General features: G+C 36.9%; 1 protein-coding gene across 3 annotated transcripts in view; it reads left to right on the top strand.

Moving 5' to 3' along the window:
- Window positions 1-16,138, top strand: part of dlgap1 (discs, large homolog-associated protein 1) — a 340,814-nt gene extending 324,676 nt beyond the window's left edge. For 2 of the 3 annotated variants that reach the window (XM_031903257.1, NM_001130357.1), the window contains 3 exon segments: window positions 3,012-3,103; window positions 4,897-5,049; window positions 15,571-16,138. In XM_031903257.1, the coding sequence (XP_031759117.1) occupies window positions 3,012-3,103; window positions 4,897-5,049; window positions 15,571-15,786 (461 nt within the window). In that variant the 3' untranslated portion in view covers window positions 15,787-16,138. 3 annotated transcript variants of the gene reach the window in all.
- The last annotated feature ends 215 nt before the right edge of the window (window positions 16,139-16,353 follow it).

Raw genomic sequence — 16,353 nt, forward strand, 5'->3', positions numbered from 1 at the left:
AAAGCAAACATTTTACTGGTTGCCATGGGTAACTGGCCAAGTGCATATTTGCCCAGTCTTTATAAATGAGCCCAAATGTCTTAGACCTAAGTCTTGATCAGGGCACGCTCAAATTAAAATAAATTAATGAAATTCATAAAATGAACAAAATAAATCATTTCTTTTATCATGCAGCGTATATAGTGGTACCCTTAAGGAAAATGGTGTTATATCCCTTTAAAAAGATATCCCTGTGTAACTTTGCTTTTATATGCATGGATGGTTACTGACATAAATGTGTATTTATTTATGTATATAACTCTATATATAGTTGTAAATAAAATGTGTAAAATAACCACGTACTATAAACTCCTATTAGAGTTTAATGAGGAAGTCCTAGAAAAGAAAGATTTGGATGTCAGTTGGAGTCGCAGCGCACAAGGCCTGTTTTTCATGCCACTCCCAGTAAAATGATCCAGGCTTTTGTGGGACAAAGCAGCCCTTGTGTGGAACAGCTGCTCCTCCGGCCGAGCTCATTACAACCTGACAACAGCCTGTAACGCTGCAAGGATCTGGGCTCCATTATCTCACTGGCAAATAAACTGCTTGATAGATTGAATAATTGTATTCCCAGCTAGAAATACAAACTGCTTGTGAAAGTGCACCGCGCAACTCAACGGCCTACATTCCACAGAGGAAGCCTTTTCAGGAATGTGTATTTTATTGTGAACACTTATATTACCCAATATAATAAATATAAAACATATTGTATTAAAAAGCAGAATGGGCAAGGTTTTAGGCTATTTGATTAGATCATACTTACAAGGCAAGACACTTGTTCTAACAAGAGGTTTCTATGAAGTACTGTACATTGTCATTTATTTAATTACACAGTGTGACACAGTGACAATCCTATATGGGTGGTGCTGGGGGCTAATGTCACACCAGGAGATTTGTCAGTGTTTTATCTACAATTGGTATTTGTCATTTTGGTCAACTGCAATCACCTCAGTTAGCCCTAAACTTCTACCTTAAAATGGGATCACACAGATATTAAGAATATAAATATACTTTCTTTTTCCAGAGAGGATAAAAACAGATACATTTTCTGGTGTGACTTTATCCTGTACAACTTTAGTTGTGGGTCGTGGAAAGGAGAACAGAGTTAAGAGAGGAGCACCTTCTATGGCAATGTTGCCCAAAGGTGTAATCCACTATTTCATGTTTGGGTGCTGTATTTTATATTAAACTATAATGTAATACAAAGTTTAGGGAGATTTCAGGCATGCTGGGGGCAGTTAAAATCTATTTTACAGACTACATCCAGGCCATGGGCCTCTAGGTGGACAGCCCTGTTCAATTGCATAAGTAATAGTCTGATTGTGGAGAGGTTAAAGAGGAAACCCCACTAGTCCCCCATTGTACTACTCAGCAGTAACTCTAGGACCTGAGTGACAAACTTTACAAGGTATTAACAAGTGTGTTCTGTGCTTAGGGCATAAAGTGAGTCAGAGGTAGAATTGTCTGCTCATCCTGACTCCTCACCATTGTTCCACCTGCTGAGGGGCACTGATAGTGCTTAGTAACACATGCTTGCAAAATATGTGGCCTAAAACTAGACATTTCATTTAAAAACAGAAGGTATTTTAGAATGTAACTTTTATTGTTGTGGTAGTGTTTTGTTGATAAGTTTATCAGTTATACCTCATGTCTTGTGTTAAATATTAATCAAACTTTCTATTCCTTTCATTATTTATTATGCCTACATTCTAGAAATTCTATTCTATTATTCTTTAGCAGATTCTAGGATGCGCTTAGCTATCAAGCCAAGTTTCTACAAAGTCCTCTGGACATAAATACATTCCATGCATAGCATATACAAATATCTATAGTTTATAACATGTGCGAATAGTGCGGATAGTAATATTTAGCCCCTGTAAGGAATCCTACCAGGGGTATGCTTGGGTTGGCTAAATATGATAAAAAAAAATATATACCTGCCCCTTGGTGCATACACTGGTAGTCCTGAATGTACTCCACTGACTGAAACTGGAACATGTGCCACCTTAGAATTAGACTAGCCTTTTTTTTATAAAGGGTAAGTGATCTTATCATGTGTTTTGTGAGACATTTGCTCTTTCCAGAGTTTGTATTAAGCCAGAAAGCAAAAGTGAAATGCTGTGTTTTTTAAGAAAGGAAGCAGAGTCTATCTTGTAAGTATAGGTATGGGTTCCCTTATCCAGAAACCCATCATCCAGAAAGCTCCAAATTAAGGGAAGGCAATCTCCAATAGACTCCATTTTAATCAAATAATTAAAATTTTTCAAAATGGTTTCCTTTTTCTCTGCAATAATAAAACAGTACCATGTACTTGAACTAAGATTTAATTAGTCCTCAATGGAGGCAAAACAATGCTATTTGGTTTATTTAATGTTTAAATGATGTTTGTAGTAGACTTAAGCTGGCCATACACGCAAGATATTATCGCACGAAACCAATATTGCAAAAGCTGCAGATATCAGTCGTTTCGTTGATCAGGCGGGTTGAAAGATTTTGATTGGGCACCGTTGAAGGCGCCCAAGAAAAATCTACTTTTAGGGCTAAATCTGCAGGTGGAGGTAGAATTCCTATTGTTTCTACCTTCATATCTGACGATTCAGCCCTGAATGTTAGTGGGAGAACCAATGGTCGCAGGAAAGATCGTAATTGCTACGTGTATGGCCACCTTTAAAGTAGGTAGATCCAAGTTACAAAAAGACCCCTTATCTGGAAAACTTCAAGTCCTGAGCATTCTGGATAACAGGTCCCATACTGCCAGAGAGTTCTACCCACCCTAGACATGAGCAGAGAGGCAGCTATAACTTTAAGAAGAGCAGTAAAATCAGTCATTCTCAGAACTAGGCTACATTACTCACCATTACACATTGTTGTCAGACAGTTCACATGTTTTACTCTAAACAGAGTTCATTTAAGATTTGGGTGTACAGTGTATTTGTGATCCACAGAAAAGACTAATCTTATTGTTGTTTTAGTTTTAGACAAGATTCGCAGTGCTGTTGGCTGTGCCCAGCTTTTGATGTCCCAGAAGTTCTATCAGTTCCGTGAGCTTTGCGAAGAGAACCTGGTACGTATTCACTACTAAGCACCACAGCTCTTTGCTTAACATGAACTTAGTTTTTCTGAGCTCTGGAATGAGTCTGTGAAACTGGCATGTTTACTTGAAGGGAATCTTATTAATGTCTGTTGTATCAGTGTACAATTACAGCTCCCTTTCCTGTTTGTAATCCCACTCATTATAGCTCAGTGGAAACATCCCTGGCTGTGTTTTTATCCGTATATCTGCCCAGACATGCTTCTCTACTGCCTCTTATCTTCATGTATCTTTGTATCTTCAATACAAAATGCAATAAATCTTAATAGAATACTTTAATCTGTATTTGCCTTTGTGTATATACTTTTTAAATCTATATTCTACATTGTTACTGCTGTTAATGTCGCAGATTGTGTTAATGTGCAGCTAAAACTGTGCTCACACCTACCTTAGTGTAAGCTCAGAAAATGATATTATTTAGTGTTTATAATATATATAGGGTCGAATAAAAGAAAAGTTATTTTAAAAGTCACCTGAAAATATACATATTGCTTACTGCAAATTCCTAAAAGTGAGTAGTACATTAGTTAATGAGCAGCAAAGACTAAATAAATGAGAGAGTAGCTGTGTTACATTTAGATGTTAGATGAAGGCACCAACAGTACATTCAGGTTTTGATCTCTCCCCATATGGTCAGGGCCATTACAGCTTTGCCAGGGTGCCAGTATTTATTATCAGTAGGGCTGTATAGGATAGCATTGCAGCCTTGCAGTACTTGGGCCCTTGGATCACATCCTTAAAGGGATAGTTCACCTTTACACAAACCTTTAAGTATGTTATAATATCAGTAACTAATGATTGAACAATGATTGAATGATTAACTTCTTCCTTTCCGGATTGGAATTTAAAATGCTGTCTGATTGATGGGGGTCACTGACCCTGGCAGCCAAAATATAGATCTTCAAGGCTACAACCATATTGTTATTGTTCATTCATATAACTTAACTTTCTGCTCAGGACCTCTCCTGATATTCTTACAGTCATTAATACCACTGTCTGGTAACTAAGGTGAATTGGAGTTTAGCAACCAGATAGCTACTGGAATTCCAAACTGGAGAACTGACGAATAGAAAGAGGAATCATTCAAAAACAAAAAAAAGACCAATTGCATATCTTAAAACATAACAGTCTACAGCATACTAAAAGCTGCATTAATGGTAAACTACCCCTGTAATACTGCTTCAGGTTAAGATTGCAAGCTCTTTTGGGCAGGGCTCTCTTTACCTCAGTTATTGGTTGCTTTATATGTTACTCTGTATGTCCAATGTATGAAACCTGCTTATGGTACAGCGCTGTGGAATATGTTGGCGCTTTAAAAATAAATGTTAATAATAATAATAATAATACTCCCCTCTCCTTGCAATGCATTATGACATATACAATTTAAATAGTGTCATTTGCTGTTTGTTTTATAAAAAAAAAATCTGCTATCCAATTTTGCAGTAATTATTTAGCCTGCAGGTATGTTGTACTTTTATTATAAACTGAGTTTAGGTCATAAGGTCCCAAAGCAAACTAAGATGTGTAAAACTAATTGCAATCACTGTTAGGGATCACTAGACTTTATTAGGTTTGTGGTGCCTTCCTTAGAAAAGAGTGGATAGCATATTATATTCAGCATATAACAATTTAAAATATTAATAAAAAGCATTCTGGCACTTTACTAAGTCCACAACCAATATCCTAGGCATCTTACCTTGTTGTTTTATATTAAAGGAATGATTCTAATTGTGTGTTGCATGGACACTTGTGTGTGTGTTTTGCAGAATCCTAATGCACACCCTAGGCCTACCTCTCAGGATTTAGCTGGGTTCTGGGACATGCTTCAGCTGTCAATAGAAAACATTAGTATGAAATTTGATGAACTCCATCAGCTAAAGGCCAATAACTGGAAAAAGATGGACTCTCTTGATAAAAAGGTAGGTATAGAAAACTAAGGCTTTATCATTTCTCAGACTGCATTTGATTTATACATGCCTGAGTTGCACAGTTATGATTTTGTTTTGCTAATTACTATAAAATGGCAGTTGTAATAGTAAGCCATGCACTTAAACCTGGTCCTTCCTTGTAGGCTTTGATAGTTACTGGCTCTCCAGTAGGTTAAGTGCCTTTATTTTTCAGTATATATGAAGGATCCTGCTTGTTTGGATGCTTTTTCTTTCTTTTCTTTCAATTTAAATGAAATCAAGCTGCAAGATATGATACAAAGTGCAATTATCAATGTACTTGCACATTCCAGGAGGTGCTACCAAGAAAATTAAGGAAGCACAGAAAACACCACTGAACCTGGTAATCACCTCAAAAAACAGGAGCAAAAACTGCAAAGGAACCTCTGCCATCCTTGAAACAAAATATATACACAATAATTTATGTGGAATTATTTACATATTTTTTATATATATATTTTTGGTGGGAGTTGGTAATTGTTCTCAGGTAATATATTCAACGGTTGTACCATTTGCCCTAATAGAGGAGCTGGCAACCTTCTGCCTCCCTGTGCTTATTATTATACATAAAAAATGAAAGTTCAGCAATAGACAGATTCTATCCACCGATTCCCTCCAATGATATATGGTACCTCTTCATCTTTAGCCTTCCTAATGTTCAGTTTCCTCCTGCTTAAAGTCTAATTTTGCTGTTTTTTTCTATGCCAGCTTTTAAACCATGTTTATCACCAAATGACCTATGCCTGGCAACTGTGTTCTTAGAATTAATTTATTTCTTGGCGCCTCAGTTTAACATGCTGAGATGAAGAACACAAACCCTGTATTCTATTTAGAAGAAACACAAAATGCTTCTAATTGTCAAAAGTTGGCCATACAAGTCAAGATCCCCTCATTTGGTGATGTGAGATGTGCAATATCGGGCTGATTCAATTGTTTGGCCATTGAGCCAACAATGGTTTCATAATTGCTGCTATCCAGGCAGTTGGATCAAGGACTGTATCAATGTGCAGATGTGCTCCTTGATCCAGCTGAAAAATTAAACCTGCCCAATTTTCAGCAAGATATCTGCGGGTAGGCCCGACTGAGAGACCCATACAGACTGATAAGCTGACGAATCAGTCTGAAGGGGTCGAATCAGCAGCTTAAATCTGGACACCTTGAAAAGAAATCTACTATACACAGCTTCTGTCTACATTACTGAATAATATTTAGAGCTTTCTCATGGGTAATTCTGCTATTTAATTTACAACTGCTCTATATTAAGCACAATCAATTATAATCATAATATATAAGATAAATAATGCACTAAATTCAGAGCTACAGTCACTACTGTCTTTTCTGTTGCCATTTTTAATAGTTATCACAAAAAGCCAATAGAAACGCCTGCAAGTATTTCAGTTAATGCATGGATGTGTGCCTTTCCCTAAGGGGACAAGTTTTCACATTTAGTTTTATTTTGCAAATGATTTAATCCCTGCAGAATGGTATCATGTTTAACACTACATTTAGAATAACATATGTTACACTTCAAAGACTTTATCAGGTAAAAGGGAGAAAATAAGCTTTCTACACCAACTATGTGAAAATAAGATCAGCACATTCATGAAGTAATAATAGTTTCTAGAAATACTGTATGCGTTTTTTTTTAGAAAGGTTACAATAATGAATTACAATCCAAACACAGCTAATGGTTCATCCATCCCCAATCCTTGTAATTACATATTTTTGGGTATCTGTTTTGGGCCATAAAAGCCTGTCTGGAATACACAGGTATTTCTACAAACAGCTAACCAGTGAACCCATGAAATCATTAACTGGAGGAAGAGTAAAGCATAATAATGCATTCTTTTATTTGAAACCATTATCTTCTTTAAACTCACACACATTTCATAGCACTCCTGCAAAGGCTTATTTTATTCATATTAGTGCTATATATTCTACCTGCCATGCTGTCCAGACTCACTTTTCACTGTCACTATGTGACATTAGCAGCAAGGTGAGCAGCTATGGGGGAACTATTTTTTAAAATGAATAAAGAAAATAATTATACAACATATGGATATTAGGATGTCACCAACCAGTGGCATGACTAGAGGAGAAGCAGACCCATGTACTGATGGAGGGCCTGGTGGGTGAGTGTATCCAGGTAGTAGGCCTATAAACAATATTTGCCTGGGGGCCCCTGTAGTTACACTACTGTCACCAAGATGTTTTATGACAACATAAAGGCAAAAGGCCACAGGCCAGGTGCTTTTAAATACTCTCCAATATTACTTCTAATATCCTCATATTTGATAACAGGGGGCTACTCCTCACTGAATCTGCAGCTTATTAGCCTCTGTGTGGGGCTATACCAAGTGATATCCCAATAAGGATAGGAAAGCAAAAAGGAAAGCAAAAAAGAGATTCTCTCCCAATGTGTCTCCCAAGGTCCCTGTTTCTGATTTTTTTTTGGGCTGGGGGCCAAATCCAATAAAGATACACTCAGTTGGCAACTTTTCTGTAATGGATTACTGCTGTGATCATGATGCAGAGGTTTCATTAAAGGAACAGTAACACCAAAAAATGTATTTATTTTAAAGAAATTAAACTATAATGTACTGCTGCCCTGCAATGGTAAAAGTTTTGTGTTTGCCTCAGAAACATTACTAGAGTTTATATAAACCCTGGTGTGTAGCCATGGGGGCAGCCATTCAAGGAAGAAAAGGCACAGGTTATATAGCAGCTAACAGATAAACCCTGTAGAATACAATGGTGTCTTATCTGTTATCTGCTTTGTAACCTGTGCCTTTTCTCCTTTTTTCTAGCTTGAATGGCTGCCCCCGTGGCTACACAGCAGCTTATTTATATAAATTATAGTAGTGTTCCTGAAGCGAATACACCAGTTTTACCAGTGCAGGGCCACAGTACGTTATATTTCTATTACTTTAAAACACTTTCATTTTTTGGTGTTACTGTTCCTTTAATGAATAAGGAGAGCAATGGGGCTTTTAAAATACGTATTTTATATCAAATCCGTTTTCTTACAATATATTACACAACTTCATAACATGTACAAGATTAGGGGCACTGAAATTGCTAAAATACGCTTTAGAAATAATGCTATTCAGTGTGTTTTTTAAGGAAATGTCCAGCTTTAAAAAAAGTCATTTTAATGGGTAGGATAAAGTTAAGTGTTAGGGTTATAACTGATAGTATCCTTTTAACGAGACACTTTAGTCGTTATCTTCCCTTTAACGGTGTACTATCTGTATCCAGATTATGCAGTATTTCTTGTACTTCATTCATAGCAAAGCTCCCTCTTTTATGTCCTTATACATTTTAGTTGGGGGTATATTTATTTCCATATTTCACCCACAAAATAATTCTAATGAGGTTAGGCACTCATATTCTTATGAAGAAATGCTGTAAGATTTTTTGGATTGATGTCCTTAAATTCTGTATGACAGCACAGTCACCATTGTAAAATATTATTCCACCTCTATTCATAAGGCAGTAGAACTAACGGAAAGATTGTGAATTAAGCACACAGTTGTTATGAATGGCACATGCTGCCGCATTCCAGGGCTTTTTTCTTGAATCATGTAATTGCTACAGTCCTGCTTATAATTTCCTGTGCTATTGCATAAATACATATACCCTCATAAGCTGTATTAGTAAAGAATAATAATAAGCAGGCAGCAGTAAATTGGTTTATGCCACAAACAGTGTTCCCAGCAGCTCCATGCCCTTATTCTCAAATGAATTAACCCAAACGTGTGCACATAACACATCTACAAAGTGGAAGTCGGCCACTTTCTCTGGCTTATAAGGTTAGAGCGCAGAGATCATTGAGTTCATACGTAACCCATAATTATCCCATGCATCTGGCTTGTGGTAGTCACAGGGACACTGTCCTTATTGGAATTGTACCAGAACAGAGTTTATTAGTTTAACCAAATTGAAATATGGGACAAGTTAAATAAGACTGAGAAATCAACTTCTCTATAAAAGAAATCCGTTTAATTAATTGTTTTTCTTAACCCGTTTTGCCCTCTTTGTTTGTGTCTCGGTCTCTTTCATCTCCTTAGCTGTTCATTGTGGTTTGGTACTGGTATTTTAAGAAATGTCCCGAATAGGCGGCATTTCTTATACCAACACTGTGAATTCTGCCTGACTATTTATGGGTAGGGCAGATAAATGTTGTTATTGTTGTCTCTTTTTGTACCTCTCTAGATACATATTTATCAAAGGCAAATAACAAATCTACAAAAAATACTCCAAAACAAATATGCTGGTAGATGATTTTGGAGCAAATTTTATGGGCAATTTTCTGGAGACAGTTTGATTAAAAGGAGAAGGAAAGTTATTTTGGCATCTTACTGCCAATAGATTCGCCATATTAGTGCCGCCATCTTGAATGCTATATATTTATTCTGCAAAAATCTTTATCATACCTGAGTAAAGTGCCCTAGAAGCTTTCTCTGTTTGTTTAAGATTGCAGCTGCCATTTTAGTTTCATAGCTTCCTGCTGCTGCAGCTCTAGCATTATAGCTCAGATTACACATTCCTAAGGGTGGGGGAGTGAGTTTTATGAATTCTTATGGGAGGGGGAGCAGGAGAGAGGAGAGAACTGCACAGACTCTGGCTCTGAGAATGAAGGATTTTTCTGAGAGAGGAAGTCAGATACAGTGCAGCATTACTGTAAGTGCTAATGGCTGCATGTACATAGACCTTTCTGATAAAGCTTAGTTTTTACCTTTCCTTCTCCTTTAATGAAGACAATAATATAGCAAGCACTAGGGTGAGCTTGTATTTAAACAATACTTGCTCAGTCTTCCTCAATGAATGGTTATACCCCAAGAATGGGAAGGCATACATACATGTCTGTGGTTAGAAAGCATGCAGCAGTAGATATGTCTGCTGTGAATTTATTCAGATTTAAACTTAATTGGACTTTTATTGCAGGTACTGCGATACATTTTTTTTTTACATTTGTCAGAAAGTGATCAACTCCTTCCTGTGCTATATGTTCAGGGAGCTCAGTGGAAACTCCAACACCCCAGAGAATAGTCAAGCCCTGAAAAGAAGCATGCACTATGTTAAAAAAATGCAGACAACTAGTTTAGTACTTTGACCTGTGATAGGTTAGCTGAACAATACAGATTTTGTTGCCATCATCTCAATATATAAAGCTGCCTCCCAGTGACTGCCAAAAATGCTGCAGAAAGTTCATTCTTTTTAGTTAAAACAATTATAACATATGCTTATTTATTAGGAATGATCTGTTTATTAAATATGCCTTTTCTATTATGAAAGCCATATAACTGCCACTGATTTAGGCCATAATAGTTCCTTCTTCTAGTGGATTTTAACCTCTACTATTTGGAAATGAAAAAAAGAGAATTTTGCACATTGCTATGTGTATTTATAATTCTGTGTCCTTTGGGGGCATAGGACTTTAATTTTAATTGTATTTATAAGATTTAGCATTTTCAATATCTTTCAAATGTCAAAACAAGGAATGGACTGATATTTAATGCAAACCAATGTATATCTTATCACATCACAGTGTATTCATCACAGTGTATTCATAAAATCTATCTTGTCAAAAACAACGAATTGCACTTCATAACAATACCTGATAATCTATGTATTTCTTTTCAGTTAAATCCTTACTTATCATAATTCTAATGGCATGTGTAGCATTAGCTCTGGCAGTGTATTTCCACCGGTGGAGAAGCGCTTGTTATTGCTCATGCTGCCTGATGTTGCTTTGAATAGAAACCAACTGTTACATTCACATCCATAGCCAGCAGCAGGGGCATAGATAGGCGTTTCTACAGAGACCTGGCAAACGCTATGGGGCTGATTTACTAAGACACGATTTCGAATCCGAATTGGAAAAATTCCGATTGGAAACGAACATTTTGCGACTTTTTCGTATTTTTTGCGATTTTTTTCGGCGTCTTTACGATTTTTGCGTAAAAACGCGAGTTTTTCGGCGTCTTTACGATTTTTGCGTAAAAACGTGAGTTTTTCGTAGCCATTACGAAAGTTGCGCAAAGTCGCGATTTTTTCGTAGCGTTAACACTTGCGCGCAAAGTCGCGCCTTTTTCGTAGCGTTAAAACTTAAAAGGCGCGACGTTTCGCGCAAGTTTTAACGCTACGGAAAAATCGCGACTTTGCGCAACTTTCGTAATGGCTACGAAAAACTCGCGTTTTTACACAAAAATCGTAAAGACACCGAAAAACTCGCGTTTTTACGCAAAAATCGTAAAGACGCCGAAAAACTCGCGTTTTTACGCAAAAATCGTAAAGACGCCGAAAAAAATCGCAAAATTACCGATCATTACGAAAAAAACCCAATCGGACGCATTCGGCCCGTTCATGGGTTAGTAAATGTGCCCCTTAGTGTGCCATTACACAGTTAATTTGGGTTGGAAAAGAAGACAAAACTCCATATATTCTTATACAGACCAATCTATACACTCATATATATATAAACTATATATACCAATTCCCACACAAAACTAATATCAAAGGCTATTGTAAAACAAAAATCTACATTAAGCTTGTTCCATTAATCATCCAAGCTCCTCTTAAAGGCATTAACAGAATCTACCATCACAATCACTAGGAAGGGCATTCCCCAACTTCATTGCCCTCACTGTGAAAAACCACCTACGCTGCTTCAAATGAAAGTTCTGTTACTCTAATCTAAAGGGGTGACCTCTGGTGCACTGGTGGGAAAAAAGAACATCTGCCTATAATCCCCTCTAATGTACTTGTACAGAGTAATCATGTCCCCTCGCAAGCGCCTCTTTTCCAGAGAAAACAACCCCAACCTCGACAGTCTCACCTCATAACTTAAACCTTCCATCCCCTTTACCAGTTTAGTTGCAGTCTCTGCACTCTCTCCAGCTCATTAATATCCTTCTTAAGGACTGGAGCCCAAAACTGCACCGCATACTCAAGGTGAGGCCTTACCAGGGACCTATAAAGGGGCAAAATTATGTTTTCATCCCTTGAGTCAATGCCCTTTTTGTACACAAGACAGTATTTTATTTGCTTTAGTAGCCACTCAGTGATTCTACCTCGAGTTACACAGCTTGTTATCCACAAGAATCCCTTGATCCTTCTCAGTTAAGGAGGCCTTAACCTTCCTTATGAAAACTTGAGGTCCTTGTCATACAAAACATAGGTTATAAAAATATGTGACTTAAAAAGCTGTATAAGCAAATGTCTGTGAAAAAATATAGTGAAATAGTTGGTATTTTTGTCAACAACTTGTTTATGTGATATTACAAATTTGGAAATCCTACTAAAAAATAAAAGTCAGTAGTAAGTTTTTTATTTTATGTTTTCAGTGTTTTTAGTCAACATTCATTTCTTTATCTGTATGGATACTAATATGACTTGCAAAAGCTCTATTCACCTTTCAAAACATTTATATTTTGCAATTAGGTCAACTAAGCAAAAATGAAATTGCCCAGATAAGTTAAAACATGTTGAGTTATTTTGAAATCACTTTTCACAGAACAAACATATTTCATGTTATACAGGTATAGGACCCGTTATCCAGAATGCTCGGGAGCAAGGGTATTCCGGATAAGGGGTCTTTCCGTAATTTGGATCTCCATACCTTAAGTCTACTAAACAATCAATAAAACATTAATTAAGCCCACTAGGATTGTTTTGCATCCAGTAAGGATTAATTATATCTTAGTTGGGATCAATTACAAGGTACTGTTTTATTATTTCAGAGAAAATGGAAATCAGTTTTAAAATTCTAAATTATTTGATTACAATGGAGTCTATGGGAGACGAGCTTTCCGTAATTCAGAGCTTTCTGGATAATGGGTTTCCAGATAAGGGATCCCATACCTGTACTTGATTTTGCATGACAAATTGGAGAGTTTAAAAAGAGAAAGAAATGCAATGTTTTGTATGGATCCTAATGTGCAACAATTAATGTCATCTTACTAATCCTTTCACACATATTGGATATTGGTATAAACACTGTACAAATATGACCACTCGTGTAGTTGTTGATAAAGAAAATGACATGTATGAGGCCATACCACCATGCTCATTTTATCACAGCCAACTGTATCAAAAATAATAAAGTCTATTGCTGTATTTAAAATGCATGTCTTTCTTTGTTTTTCCTTTTGAAGATCATCCCCTATGTTTTACTGATATACTATTGTATTGCTTAATTATATATACTGTATATATACTGATGGGACTTGCATAAAACTGTTTATAAGAGTAATGGCATTTGGGGGTGTTTCTGATGCGTTAATCACTGATTTTAGCAGTAGACGACTGACAAGCACTGACAATTGCAGTGTTTAGTCAATGAGGGCAATTAGGGCACTTTTAATGCCCTGTTCTTGTGCCCTTTCATGTGCCTGAACAATCCCTTGTGCCTTTACCCTAAAAACCTCTGATTATATAACAAATGTGGTACATTTCAGACAATAATCTTGAATCTAAAAATGTACACAACAAAATCTACTGTTATAATGGAGAAGCCGTTTGATGCCAATAGAAATATCCCTTTAAGAATTTTCATCATAGTCCAGTCCAATGTGTAATGTACATTTCTGAGGATGGGTTAATTCCTGTCACAAAGAACACAAATTTATACAATGAGCCATAATAGGAAATAAGCCAAGTTTCCGTGTTTTGACTTTTTCCCATATAATGCAAGTGTTCTTGCTGACAAGCTTGTGTTCCAGTTTGCATTTCACATTAACACATTTGGGAGAAACCCAGTCTGTTTGAATTCTGTAATTCTGTACAGGGTCTTTATATGGTGGCAGCCACAGATTTCTGGAATTTTGGTCATTCTTTTTTTTTTTTCATTCTTTGCTAAAACTAAGTAACTAGTTAACCAAACTAATCATCGCATACTTCACAATGCTTAAAACCTTGCTTTTTGGATAATTATTTCTTGAAGTCATTTACCATCATGGAAAAGGCCATGCAGATTCTCTGTAATTTCTCAACGAGACAATGCATACTCTTGTGTTGTATGTTTTAGAGACATTTGCATGCCATGCTTAAAAGGCACCTATCACCCTCACATTGCTTCTCCCCACCAGAGGTGTGGGCTAATAGAAACAATAGTTTTTTTTAAAGAAAAAATCCCCCTACACTGAGAGGGAGCTCCAGGTGCAAGCAGCCATGTTGTGGCACCCTCATAAGGAGCAAGTGCTACAATTCCCTCATTATGGGCGTGTGTGACGTAGGAGGGTAAGTCTCATTCACCACTCCTAGCAGGGATTCTCGCTCATTATGCACATGCGTGCTAAATAACATGGCAGCCTGCACGGGGAGCCCCTGGCAAGGTCAGTTTTTTTCCCCAACTGGAGTGCGGGCTCTATTAGCTCATACTTCTGGTGGGGTGAAGCAATTTCATGCTGATAGGTGCCCTTTAACACTTGAGTGTTGACATACATTGGTCTTTCATTTTATCTGTTCATTATCTAAGAAAATGGCAAATGCATGAGTCTCTCAAGTGTATTTTGGTACTTATTTCAATATCAAAATATGAACTGAGTTCTTGGGCAAATTCCAACTTACTAATACTAAAATGCTTATTTATCAATTTTCGAATTTGTGAGTTTTTCAGTTTTTTTTTTTCAATTTGAATAAACTTGAAATTTTACCAAACTCAAATGTTTGCTTATTTATGAAAAATCGTGAATATAAAAAAAACTCAATCACATTAAACCGTGAAAAGAAAAAACTTGAATGCATCGAATTTGTGTTCTATTCATTATTTTCAATGGGTCGTAAAACTCTCAAAAAACTAATTTTGAAAAACCGCATGAATTTTGCCTAGGGCAGTGATCCCTAACCAGTGGTTCGTAAGCAACATGTTGCTCACCAACCCTTGGATGTTGCTCCTAGTGTCCTCAAAGTAGGTGCTCTTTTTGGAATTCCTGACTTGGAGACAAGTGTTGGCTGCATAAAACCCAGTGTAAAGCCAAACAGAGCCTTCTATAGACTACCAGTCCACAGAGGGGCTACCAAATAGCCAATCATAGCTCTTATTTGCACGCCCAGTAACTTTTTCCATGCTTGTGTTGCTACCCAACACTTTTTCCATTTGAATGTGGCTCAGGGATATAAAAGGTTGGGGATCCCTGGCAACTCCCATTGAATTCTACATGAACTCACAAGCTTTTTAGAAGTTTTACATTCAGTTTTTTCAGATTTTTTGTGCTTAATAAATCATTCAAACATTCGAGTTTTGGAAACTAGAGTTCAAATTGGTGTGGTTTGGACAGACAAAAATTCTGAACCAAGGAAAAAAATTCAGATTCGACTGTTGATAAATTACCCCTTTATTGACACAAACCAAGATTACAACACTGTATACATGAGTTCCATATAATGATTAACAAAAATGAGGCATTTTTTTATAGACAGTAGGGCAAGCTGTTTTCCCAGCTCTTATGGAGAATCTGTATAATGCAATCAACCTTCTATTCTAATCAGGATAAAAGGGCCCCTCCTCCAGTGCCAAAGAAGCCATCGAAAGGTCAGGCCCCACTGGTCCGAGACAGGTCTCTGGAAAGTTCAGAGAGACAACGACATGAAGCCCGGAAGCGGCTGATGTCTGCGAAACGTGCTGCATCTGTCCGGCAGAATTCAGCTACAGAGAGTGCTGATAGTATTGAGATCTACATCCCAGAGGCCCAGACAAGGCTATGAAGCCATTCCAGGAAAGACCAGAGAGATATTTTATATATATATAACTATATCACAAACAAAAAAATATATATATATACTATGTCTTTTATCTGGTTGATAGAACACTATCAAGTCTTACATGTATTTGTATTTTCATTCTCTTTATCTTTCTATTGCTCTTTCTCTCCCACTGCACTCATATTTCTTACAGTTTTCCTCCTTGGTTTGTAGTGCAAGCTGTCAGTTCTCCTAAGAGATGTATTCTGAGGCTTTATTCCTGCTTCTTTTCTTAGTCTTGGCTCATTTCGTCCCTATGATGTTTTTTCTGACAGAAATGGGTTAAATAGTGCTGCTCTTTTTTAACAAAAACAAATTAAAAAAAAAAGTGGGGGGGGAGAAGGAAACACTCTTTGCTCCTCTGTATAAAATTCACTATTGTGCCCCCTCTTTCTTTTGTTTGGAGCTACAGTAGTCTGTAATCTAGTGTACAGCAATAGAAAATTGTAGGGTATACAGTACTGTGGACTCTGATGTCTTCCTATTCTAAATGTGAAAAAGCATAGGCTCGGGTTCCAACTCCTTTTCTTT

This window comes from Xenopus tropicalis, chromosome 6, assembly GCF_000004195.4.
Source record: "Xenopus tropicalis strain Nigerian chromosome 6, UCB_Xtro_10.0, whole genome shotgun sequence".
NCBI lineage: Eukaryota > Metazoa > Chordata > Amphibia > Anura > Pipidae > Xenopus > Xenopus tropicalis.